Here is a 12,566-nt window from a genome sequence, read left to right as displayed (position 1 = left end):
ACTCTGCCTTTGTAAACAAGAGCTCTCTGCTCCCTCTCTTGGAACACGTTCTTCTGACTGCAGGCAGGAAAGTTTAACCTTTTCACCGCTGAATCTAATCGGCAGGCATTTTATAAGTGAGTCTTGCAAGCTTAAACAGTGTTTGCTGAAATACTTGAGCAATGTACACTTCATTCCTGTTTAATTTTATTGTTGTTTAATGCCCTAACAGTTTCATTTTTAGGAAAAAGCTGTCTGTACAGCTTTGTTTAAAAAAGCAAAAGCTTGAAAAAAAAATCCTTGAAGAGGTCAGGCGTGCGCTCTCAATGACGTCACCCGGCAAAATGGCCGCCGGGTGAGACGCAAAACAGAGCAGAAAAGAATGCGGTGGTGCAGGCTGTAGGAGGAGATTGAGGGAGCGGCACTTATGCGGTTTAAGTGGGTGTAAAGCGCCCTATCCATTAGAGCTTTGGCTCCAGCAAATACACGTAGGATCTACAGTTGTTGTTTGTTCTAATTTGCAGAGAAAAGTCCTTTTCCCTCACTCAAATTGGCATTTTAACAAATAAAATGGGAATGTATTACATTTTGGGCCAAAAAATGCTACCCTGGATTTGATTGTATGGTATCAGGCTCTCTTTAACTCATTGTAATGTATTACTATGCTAATATTGGTAATATTATGCTTTTACTGCAAAAAGCTACCTCCATTAATTCAACCATTGTTATTTTGGGTTTTTTAAGTTGCGCCATTATTTGACGAACGTTCAGCTTCAATCCAAACATGGTGAGATTTTCTCATTTGATAAAAACGGAGAGTATATGACTAAATACCAGATCTATAGTAACCTAGTGACTCCTAATGGGATGTTGATCAGGAACTTTGTTGGTGAGTTCTCCCCTTGGGCACCAGTAGACCAGCAGCTCAATATAACCTCAATGGCAATTCCATGGAAGACAACAGACAACACAGTAAGATTCTCTTTTCTAAATGATAAACATTGTGTATATTGATATCTATTTTGCTGTTAAACACGTATCAATGGCAGAGGAAAGTGAGGCTGCACTCAAAGCTGGGCCTGTATATAACTTTACTGGCTGTTACAAGCCCTATATAACTCTGTTTGGTCCCATAAGCCATACAGAACTCTACTGGGTCTCAAAAGTTGTATAGAAGGCTATACACTAGCTATTCAGCAACTTCTGGGTCTTACAAACCATATATATATATATACATACAATGGTACTATGCTAAGATGTCTGTTTATCTTAAAAGGATCAGAAGCAAGAAGGAATTAAATCTGATGCAAGAACTCAAACACTTCTAAGTAGCCATATTGCCATACTACTGGGTTAGCATCCTCTTTTATATGCAATGTAATAACCCGACCAAGTCCCTGCAGCCTTCTCCATGCAACAGATTTTCTCATCATATTGTACATATGCCAAATGTCACACCACACATGGATTGAAAATGTAACAAATATGTTCTTTTGAATTTTACTTTTAATGTTTTTAGATCCCAATATCTCAATGCTCGGACAGTTGCCTCCCCGGATACAGGAAGATGCCGATACCCGGAGGCCAATCTTGCTGTTATAACTGTGTTCCATGTTCCGAGGGAGAGATCTCTAATATAACAGGTATAGTAAAAATACTTCCAGTTTAATGATAAAATACTGTGAGTATATTGTTGATAATCTCCATTTACTGAAGGTGGAAAATTTCAGGAGACTTTTCAGTCTTTCATAGAGTAGACTTATGGAGTAAAAATGCATAGACTTCTGGTATGGGGCCTTCATGTAAAGCTACAAATGGAGAAAGTACTGTCTATTTTACCCAAGTTTGTTGTATATCATCAGCACATCTTGGGTGTCAAACTGTCAGGACTGGCCACTGGTGAGTGACCAGCAGGTTGGAGCCTATGTGCCGAGTAACCCCAGAAACACACTGTAAAGGCTGAATAGTGAGCAAAGGCCAAGTGAGATGAAGCAAATAGATTTAATGGACCAATAGCGGAATTAACAAAACAGATTAAAAGTAGAACCAAAGTAAGACTTAAGATAAAACAGTCCAGCAACAGGCAAGTTGGTTAGCGCTGGTAGAAGACTGGCAAGGTCCATAAGGCAGGTCAAGGTCATTGGCAGGTAGCAGACAAACAAGGTCAAGTAACAGGCTGAAGGTTAAACCAGGAAATCCACAGAAGGTAGGTACCAGGTGGGGACAGGAGAACAAGAACGAGGACCCAGGCAGGGCACAGGCAGGGAGCTAGAAAACCAGGAATCATGGAATCACAGGATGTTGGGATGTCAGAATCAAGATGGCGGCTAGATCAGGCTCACCAGCAACGATGATCAGCCAGGAGCAGATTTATAAAGGCAACACATGCAATCAACAAGATGGGTGGAGACAAGAGGGAAGCAGGTAGAGTTGCTGGATGCCATCAGGGCAACTGACGCCACTCAGCTCAAAGAGCCTCCTGTGGCTCAGTATATAAATGCAAAAGTGCTTTACGAATTTTTCGGCGTTTCGCAAATTTTTCTTCAAAGCAAATAGGACAGATTTGCTCATCCCTAGCTTTCAGACCTTCCAGGGGGCATGGAGTCTGTTACTAAACCAAAATGTAGGAATTTAAAAGTATAATATTGGCCTCACAAAAGATAAACTAGAAAGGAGTAAGAGGAAAATGTATTAAGTGACAATTAATATTTAAGATCTAAAAATCCTTGGGAATTATACCTATACTATATAAATGGAATGGTATTCTAGGTATCAGTGAGTTATTATTGTTTCTTATTTTGCTGTTTCCAGTCTGATATATTGTGTCGTTAAAAAAGTATAATAATTACAGTTTCATTTTAATAATTTTAAAATAATGTACAAAATATTTTACATAACTCAATCTCCTTCTTAATTTTCTCTCCTACTTGTTATTTATATAGACAGTGTGAGCTGCACCCAATGCCCAGACATGGAATGGCCCAATGAGATGAAGGATCAGTGCATACAGAGAGAGGAAGTTTTTCTATCATACACTAATGATGTCATTTCCATATGCTTTTCAGCTGTTTCTATTCTCTTTTTCCTTATAACTCAATTTATATTACAAGTCTTCATTAAACACCGGGACACTCCCATAGTAAGAGCCAACAACCGGAGCCTGAGCTTCCTCCTCCTTGTCTCCATCAAGCTGAGCTTCCTCAGTGTGTTTCTGTTCCTCGGTCGCCCTGTGGATATAACCTGCATGCTGCGCATCATCACTTTTGGAATCACCTTCTCCATAGCTGTCTCTTCTCTCCTGGCCAAGACTATCATGGTTTGTGTTGCTTTCAAAGCCACCAAGCCAGGGAGCTCATGGAGAAAATGGCTGGGAGTCAAACTGTCCAATTCTGTAGTCTTGTTCTGCTCATCCATTCAAATAATCATCTGCATGACTTGGTTGGCCATTTCTCCTCCCTTTCAGGAACTGGACATTCACACTTCCCCTGGAACCATCATCATTCAGTGCAATGAGGGCTCAGCTATTGGCTTTTACTCAGTTATTGGGTATATGGGGCTTCTGGCAGCTGTTAGTTTTGTTTTAGCATTTTTAGCTCGGAGCTTACCGGACAGTTTTAATGAGGCCAAGTACATCACTTTCAGCATGCTGCTCTTCTGCAGTGTTTGGATCACAATGATCCCAGCCTATCTGAGCACCAAAGGCAAAAACACTGTGTGTGTGGAGATATTTGCCATACTCACCTCAAGCGCGGGGCTTTTAGCCTCTATATTTCTGCCCAAATGTTACACAATACTACTCAGGCCAGAAATGAACACAAAAAACAATTTGCTTGGAGACAAATAGAAATAATGTTCAAATCCCCATTAATAGTTCTGTTATATATTGTTATACATAAACATCATCATTAGACAATAAAATATACCCTTATATGCGGAATTTATTGATGCCACTTATGATACATGATCTGAAATTTGTGTCTTTTAAGAAACTAGAAACTTCCTGATCAACTACCCAGAGTTCATCAGGAATGTTTTGCAAAAGAAAGCAACAGCATAATTAAGTTCTGCACCATTTAATTTTGTGCTTAAATTGGGCAGATGGGCTGGCATGATGGGCAAATCTACCAGAGATATGTATGGTTATATAGCACCAATCACATTGTTTGACCTGTGGGAATACAGCGTACTGTATATTACCATTACTAATGATACTAACTACTAGTATATTGGAACTACTCTGGCCAATCACCTTTGGGGCAGGGTGCAAAGTGCAAAAACGATGCCAGCTTGTACTTGTGTTCTGCACTTTGCAGTCTGCCCTGGGGTAATAATGACCCATTGAAAATCAAAACAATAAAAGGGAGAGATAAAAGGAGGGAATAAATTATGCAGATCGATGAGGTTGGAAATAAAAAAGCTAAATAGTAAAAGTACTAAATAGTTTCATATTGTTGGAGGGAGGAACTATTGCAGAAACTAAAACCCCTGATTAAATTTAAATTGTTGCAATGAATGAAGGAGAGTTAAAACCTAAGATGTGATAGCTTTATAGTATAGAAGGAATGGATTAGGCAACGTTGGCCAATCGTTGGATGCCAATTTCCAGAATAGAAGAAAGACTTCCACTAAATGTGTCATGGGTCGGCCCTTCATTCTGGAGCTATGACTGAGGCCTCATGCGTGATAGCATTGTTATATGATTTCAGGGGCATTTGATCACAAAGCTATAAAATATCTATGAGTAGCTGTGCCATTGTTTTTTCATTCTCTAGTACAGAAACTTCTTACTTTTATTCATAATGTGCATTCTGTGCCAAAATGGGTTTGTACAAGATGCAAAATGTGGTTGAATTTGTTTGATCATATCGCAAGATGCAACCTTGTAGCCACCATGCAAGTTCCACCATAGAATATCCAGGGCCCCCAAAGAGCATCAGTGGAAACCAGTGCCTGGTTCTGTTATACACATATAGTTACATAAATCCTGGTATCACTGGAGAACCCATCAGGAAACCTGTGTAACTCAAAATTCAAGTTGTACAACTTACACCTATTTTTATCTTCAAATATACTCTTCCTCCTTCTGAGAAGTTGTTGTTTAACACTTAATACACCAGTAGATTCAGGTGGTGTAAGAAGGTGGCTCAAAATAAAACATCTAGGTCTGAGTCAATGCCTAGGCATGGAGTTATAAATAAGGAGCACATACCTATAAGCATTTCCAGTTCACCAAAGATAGTATACCCCTAGGCACAATATTGTGAGAGCCTTGTACTCCGAGACTGGACACCTGTTGACTAAGTACTACAGCTGGTTGTTACTAATACCATAAGGCAGACAAATATGAATCAAGGGAGCAATCAACAATGCAGGGTTAAAATGTTAAAAATATCTAGTATAAATAGATTTAAAGCAAGTGGACTTGTTAAGTAATCATTGAAGACGTTTCACTACTCATCCGAGCAGCTTCTTCAGTTCAACTGACTGGTATGGGAAGTCCTCAGCATATATACTCTTCCACTAATCCAATCACAATGGTACTTTGTAACTCTTCCACTAATCCAATCCCAATGGCACTATGTAACTCTTCAGAAAGGTGACATCTGAAACTCACAGAGGTGTGACTGCTGGGGAGTTACTTTGAAAGGATTACCCAAGTATCATGCAACTCTTCAGGTGTTACTTGTTAGAGTTACATAGTGCCATTGTGATTGGATTAGTGGGAGAGTATATATGCTGAGGGCTTCCCATACCAGTCAGTTGAACTGAAGAAGCTGCTCGGATGAGTAGTGAAACGTCTACAATGGTTACCCAACAAGTCCAGTTGCTTTAAATTTATTTATATTAGATATACCCACACCATAGCCTCCTCCTTTATTTGTAGGAAAGTGGAAAGCCAATGCAGCTTTTAGAATTCCAGAACATATATATATATATATATAATGTGCCAAATTTTAAATCTGATGTAAGGAGCAGAGTACAGCATCCCTTTGGTCCCTGGGAAGCATGTGCTTGTTGCTGCTGTAATGTATTCTACAATCTCCAATATCCCCATTAGTCCTCATTTCCTTGTCCAGTTGGTCTTGCAGTCCTGGCTAGAGATGTAGCGAACTGTTCGCCGGCGAACTAATTCGCACGAAAATCGGGTGTTCGCAAGTTCGCGAACTTTTAGCGATGTTCGCAATTTTGGGTTCGCCTTAGCTGGCGCCAAATTTTGACCTCTCACCCCAGACCAGCAGATACATGGCAGCCAATCAGGCAGCTCTCCCTCCTGGACCACCCCCGGACCACTCCCTTCCATATATAAACCGAAGCCCAGCAGCCATTTTACATTCTGCCTGTGTGTGCTTGATGAGTTAGCATAGGGAGAGAGCTGTGCAGGGATTTGAGGGACAGTTTAGGTAGCTTTGCTGACTAGTAATCTACTTTCTACTGCTCTGTATGTAGCTGCTGGGGACAGCTGTCCTGCTGATCTCATCTGCTGTAACCCAATAGTCCTTGTAAAAGCAGTTTATTACACAAGTTTAGAAATGTAGTGTGATTTCTGCCCTTTACAGCACAAAACGCAACGCTGTGTCAACAACGTATTTTTCAGAGAAATTTTTGCCCTTGATCCCCCCCCTGCATGCCCCTGTCCAGGTAGTGGCACCCTTTAAACAACTTTAAAATCAGTTTTCTGGCCAGAAATGGCTTTTCTAGGTTTTAAAGTTCGCCTTCCCATTGAAGTCTATGGGGTTCGCAAAGTTCGCAAAAGTTCGCACTTTTTGGCAGAAGTTCACAAACAGGTTCGCGAACTTTTTTTGTGAGGTTCGCTACATCTCTAGTCCTGGCAGAACAGTATGATGAATAAAATGAATTATGAGGTATACCTACATGCATAAAACAGTATATTTAATGTAATAATCATACTATTTATATTTTATTGTAATGTTAATTGAGGCCACCAAAGATTATAAGTATCTTACTGCATTTCTATTCAACACAACATCAATCTAAAAAGATAAAGTGTTCAGAATAGAGCAGAGCTCCCCAGGTGCCGGTGCCTATATTCATTCTACTGAGCAAATCCTCTCTCTGCTCTCTATAAAATGAGGGTTGGATGAGCCGGGCCCCTTACTCTGTTCTACACACACAGCCCAACCCTGGGGCCCCTGTGTCTCTCTGTGCCACTGACTGTTACTGGGGCAAATCCTCTCTCTGCTCTCTATAAAATGAGGGTTGGATGAGCCGGGCCCCTTACTCTGTTCTACACACACAGCCCAACCCTGGGGCCCCTGTGTCTCTCTGTGCCACTGACTGTTACTGGGGCAAATCCTCTCTCTGCTCTCTATAAAATGAGGGTTGGATGAGCCGGGCCCCTTACTCTGTTCTACACACACAGCCCAACCCTGGGGCCCCTGTGTCTCTCTGTGCCACTGACTGTTACTGGGGCAAATCCTCTCTCTGCTCTCTATAAAATGAGGGTTGGATGAGCCGGGCCCCTTACTCTGTTCTACACACACAGCCCAACCCTGGGGCCCCTGTGTCTCTCTGTGCCACTGACTGTTACTGGGGCAAATCCTCTCTCTGCTCTCTATAAAATGAGGGTTGGATGAGCCGGGCCCCTTACTCTGTTCTACACACACAACCCAACCCTGGGGCCCCTGTGTCTCTCTGTGCCACTGACTGTTACTGGGGCAAATCCTCTCTCTGCTCTCTATAAAATGAGGGTTGGATGAGCCGGGCCCCTTACTCTGTTCTACACACACAGCCCAACCCTGGGGCCCCTGTGTCTCTCTGTGCCACTGACTGTTACTGGGGCAAATCCTCTCTCTGCTCTCTATAAAATGAGGGTTGGATGAGCCGGGCCCCTTACTCTGTTCTACACACACAGCCCAACCCTGGGGCCCCTGTGTCTCTCTGTGCCACTGACTGTTACTGGGGCAAATCCTCTCTCTGCTCTCTATAAAATGAGGGTTGGATGAGCCGGGCCCCTTACTCTGTTCTACACACACAGCCCAACCCTGGGGCCCCTGTGTCTCTCTGTGCCACTGACTGTTACTGGGGCAAATCCTCTCTCTGCTCTCTATAAAATGAGGGTTGGATGAGCCGGGCCCCTTACTCTGTTCTACACACACAGCCCAACCCTGGGGCCCCTGTGTCTCTCTGTGCCACTGACTGTTACTGGGGCAAATCCTCTCTCTGCTCTCTATAAAATGAGGGTTGGATGAGCCGGGCCCCTTACTCTGTTCTACACACACAGCCCAACCCTGGGGCCCCTGTGTCTCTCTGTGCTACTGACTGTTACTGGGGCAAATCCTCTCTCTGCTCTCTATAAAATGAGGGTTGGATGAGCCGGGCCCCTTACTCTGTTCTACACACACAGCCCAACCCTGGGGCCCCTGTGTCTCTCTGTGCTACTGACTGCTGGCTGCCAGGTTTCTGCTCTTATTGGGGGATACTTTGATAGTGGGTACAATGCCAGGAGACATGGTTCCCTATAAGCTCAAATTACTGAACTGTATAATGCTCATGTGCATGGGGGCCTGCAAGTCTGAAGTTCAGAGCAAGCATTCTGCATGTCATTTGGAGATGATGAAATCATTTGAGGAATATGAATATATTCAGGAAGGAGACATCATGATTGGTGGGGTGTTAACTGTGAACTCCTATGTGAAATTTTTGAAACACCCAGAGGATAATTCCATCAGGATACTGTGTATGGAGTAAGTCCTCAAGTCCTCACATCCCTCAGTAATATTTCTGGGAACTTGTAGCCAGGAGATTTGCTATAGCATATTTGTTGACCCGAAATGTACCAAGTCCTGCACTGTGCATTTGGGCTTTTCTGTTACATCCATCTTTGTGGACACCAATGAGTGTATTAGTTTTTATTATTTTCAGACTTCAATGAAATGAACCCTGGAACTTAGCACTGAAAACTGTAACCCAGGAGCTTTAACCAATTTCTTTATCATGCAAGATTATGCTTATAAGTGTCAGAACATGATGATAATGCCTATGTTTTTTTTTTTTTCAATATAAAACCCATGGCAATTAGGCACATATTCACATTCTATGTGCCATGGAGAAAATGCTGATTTCTGACACAAATCTATAACAGGCAAATACATTTGCTCATCACTATTAGTTATCTAAAATGGAAGTTCCTTTTACAGTTAAGTTTGAGAGGAGAGTTGTATTCTAACACAATTCTTGTATTTGGGCTGTGTGAATTACTTTTTGTTCTGTAGCACTCATCAGAGGTGAAAACTAAGCCGTCGTATCACTATGTACAACATTATTGTGTCTCATACTGTGGCCTTGTTTAAGTGTCCCTGAAGGATTAGGGAATTCCCTGTTGGCCAAAGGGTGTCAGATGAAATTCCTACACTATAAAAGGGGACACTTGACTTTTGGCTTCTTTGGACTTCACTTCATAGAGAGGATTTATGATTCTGGGAGCCTAAGGGAAAAGAAGATTGGAATGAGGGCTAGTAATTTGGAGTGTTACCTTCTGTCATAGCTGGCTATTTGAGGGAGAGTTAGACTTGGAAGTTCAGTGAGAAGCTCCAACAAGGAAAGGGGAAAGATTAGAACCCCAAATGTTACCTCCAAATGTAGATATTCAGGAGGATTCGCTCAGGAATGAAGAGAATTCTCCTAGGCACAATATTGTGAAGGCCTTGTACTCCGAGGTTGGACACCTGTTGAATGAGTACTACTACTGGGTGTTACTAATGCCATAAGGGAGAAAAATATGAATCAAGGGAGCAATCATCATTTTAGGGTTAAAGGAACAGTAACACCAAAAAATTAAAGAGTTTTAAAGTAAATGAAATATAATGTGCCCTGCACTGGTAAAAGTTGTATGTTTGCTACAGTAACACTACTATAATTTATATAATAAGCTGCTGTGTAGCCATGGGGGCAGCCATTCAAGCTGGAAAAAAGGAGAAAAGGCACAGGTTACATAGCAGATAACAGATAAGCTCTGTAGAATACAATGGTGTTTTTTCTGTTATCTGCTATGTGCCTGTGCCTTTTCTCCTTTGAATGGCTGCCCCCATGGCTACACAGCAGCTTATTTATATAAACCATAGTAGTGTTTCTGAGGCAAAGACCCCAGTTGTAGCAATGCAGGGCAGCAGTACATTATATTGGAATTTCTTTTATACACTTGATTTTTTTGGTGTTACTGTTCCTTTAACAAATTATTTCCTCCATATGTGCAACTACACACACCTCTGGCTAGTGTTAAACATCCGAACAGTCCTTTGTGAGAAGCATCAGGGATGGACGGTTCCAATTGAAATTAAACTTTAAATTCTTTATTGCTTTATTTAAATTCAATAATTGCCCTGCTCCTGTAATAGACATAGATGCACCAATAAAGGATTAAAGGTTTTATATCAATTGGAATTGTCCGTTCCTAATGCACCACACAAAGGGCGGTTTTATTACTGTAACTCTGTTGTAACTAACTTGTTACCGAGAACCTGCTGATAATTAACATTTCAGCATTAAAAAATAATAAAAGTCAAAAAGTCATTCAAGCCAAAAGCATTCATTGAAACAGATCAAAGTATTGCCCATAGTTAGTAGAAGTTCTGTAACCCTATTTTGGCTACTGTGGTACTTATAACACGCAACTCCCTGTGTGTGGCGCTACCCTGAGCCCCCGCTTATTATGGGGGACAGGTATGATATAAATGAATGGCGTGCCTCCACCCAGGGTAGGTATAGGTAGAACTATATCTCTCCCCCCTGGGAAACTCTGTGATGTCCTCCTTGGACCAGGACTCCCAGCAACTCCCGGTACCTTGCCCCTCCCTTGGGGTAGCTGCTTACCAGGCAGTTGAGGATCCTCAGTATATGAACAGCCAAGACACTGGTTATAATGATGAACCAGATGAACTTGTTTATTGATGCAGGCAGAACACTTCAGAGGATGTCACACAGACGGCTCAAGTCACACTCTCTCTTTGGGCTACCCCCGGTACTCCCGCCAGATGATCCCACCTAGGAACTCACCCCGGCCCACGCGTAGGGTCCCTTCACTGGGAACACTCCCATGTGCTGACTTGGCTCCTCTTACTAAACACTACAGGTCCTTAACTCCAGCCATGAGTGCTGGGGGGTCTTAACCCCTCTCTCTCCTGTTGGGGCTATCGCTGCCCGTTCTCTCTAGCCTGCCTGTCACTCCTAGAGTGACCTGTTACAGTACCTCCTGTACTAGAACACAAGCCTGTTATACGCTTCTTTACAAGAAGCAGTCCCAGGACTAAGACCTTCACAAAATGGGTGTCATTCCTTTTTATATTGCAGCATACTGCCACCTAGTGGTTGCTGCTGAATAACAGGGAAACTCCCTTTTCCACAGAAACAGCTAGGACCCCCTTTAGGTGTCCATAACTCAAAAGGCCACCCTCTGGTGCTTGTCTAAAGGGGAAGTCAGCCTGTAGGGGCCCAATTCTTTGGGGTTCCTACCGGCAGTAGGCAGCCCGACCATCTGTGCAATTTCTGTAATCAACAAACCCCACACCTTCAGTTTTGAACAAAAGCATGGCAACACCTAGGGGCACTAAAATGCTAATACTTCTCTTTTTTTTTATTTTAAAATTCCACCAAACTCATTCTGAAAAATCTGACAGGAAAAAGTCTTTGCAGAAAAATATGGCAGAAACTCTGAATTGTTGCACTGAGACCTCTATGAGATACTCTACTGAATTGTTACTCAAAAATTACAGCATCAAAAATCTAAAACCTCTAAAGTTTTTAGGCAAAGAAAGATTTTTGAGGGAAGGGGCCTCTGCCATTGACTTCTACATAATCTCAGCAAGTTTAACCTGGTGAATAGTCAGATTTGTATTTTTAGGCATTTTGACTCCTAAAAAATGGTGACATTTTTTTCTGGGACTTTTAGCTCTAAAAATCCAAATTGAGAAAAAAAAAATCTGATGGTTAGCAAATGGGCTCACTAGATTCCTATCATATTAGCAAGAATTTGTCTTTCTCAAAACGCATGCAAAGAATAATTTTCCTAATAGCAGTACAGGTATAGGACCCATTATCCAGAATACTCGGGACCAAGGGTATTCCGGATAAGAGGTCTTTCCATAATTTGGATCTCCATACCTTAAGTTTACTAAAAAATTAATAAAACATTAATTAAACCCAATAGGATTGTTTTGCATCCAATAAGGATTAATTATATCTTAGTTGGGATCAATTACAAGGTTCTGTTTTATTTCTACATAAAAAAAGGAAATCAGTTTTAAAATTCTGAATTATTTGCTTATAATGGAGTCTATGGGAGACGGGCTTTCCGTAATTCGGAGCTTTCTGGATAACGGGTTTCCAGATAAGGGGTCCGATACCTGTACTTCCACCTCTAGTGATGACTGTCGGGTCACATAACCACCCAAATGCCAACACTGATGCCACACACCTATCCCGCCTGATGCTCTTATTCAATTGGAAGCTTTGCATCAGGTTTCCATAGTAACCATGTCAGAAAGCGAGCTGTCTGACTGAGGTCTGTATTTATGTGCACATGAGGATAATATCTAGGGGTCAGGGGGCAGATTCCTAATCATGTATGTACA

The 12,566-nt window shown here is 41.9% G+C and overlaps 1 protein-coding gene across 1 annotated transcript in view; it reads left to right on the top strand.

Annotated features, from left to right (window-relative positions):
- Positions 1-8,448: 8,448 nt before the first annotated feature.
- LOC116408384 (vomeronasal type-2 receptor 26-like) overlaps positions 8,449-12,566 on the top strand; it is a 31,622-nt gene continuing 27,504 nt past the window's right edge. Inside the window, exon 1 of the mRNA XM_031895159.1 lies at positions 8,449-8,684. Within this exon, the coding sequence (XP_031751019.1) occupies positions 8,449-8,684 (236 nt within the window). The remainder of the gene's footprint in view (positions 8,685-12,566) is intronic.

The sequence above is a fragment of the Xenopus tropicalis genome, chromosome 1 (genome assembly GCF_000004195.4).
Source record: "Xenopus tropicalis strain Nigerian chromosome 1, UCB_Xtro_10.0, whole genome shotgun sequence".
Lineage (NCBI taxonomy): Eukaryota > Metazoa > Chordata > Amphibia > Anura > Pipidae > Xenopus > Xenopus tropicalis.
This window is presented reverse-complemented; position numbering and strand designations above follow the sequence as displayed.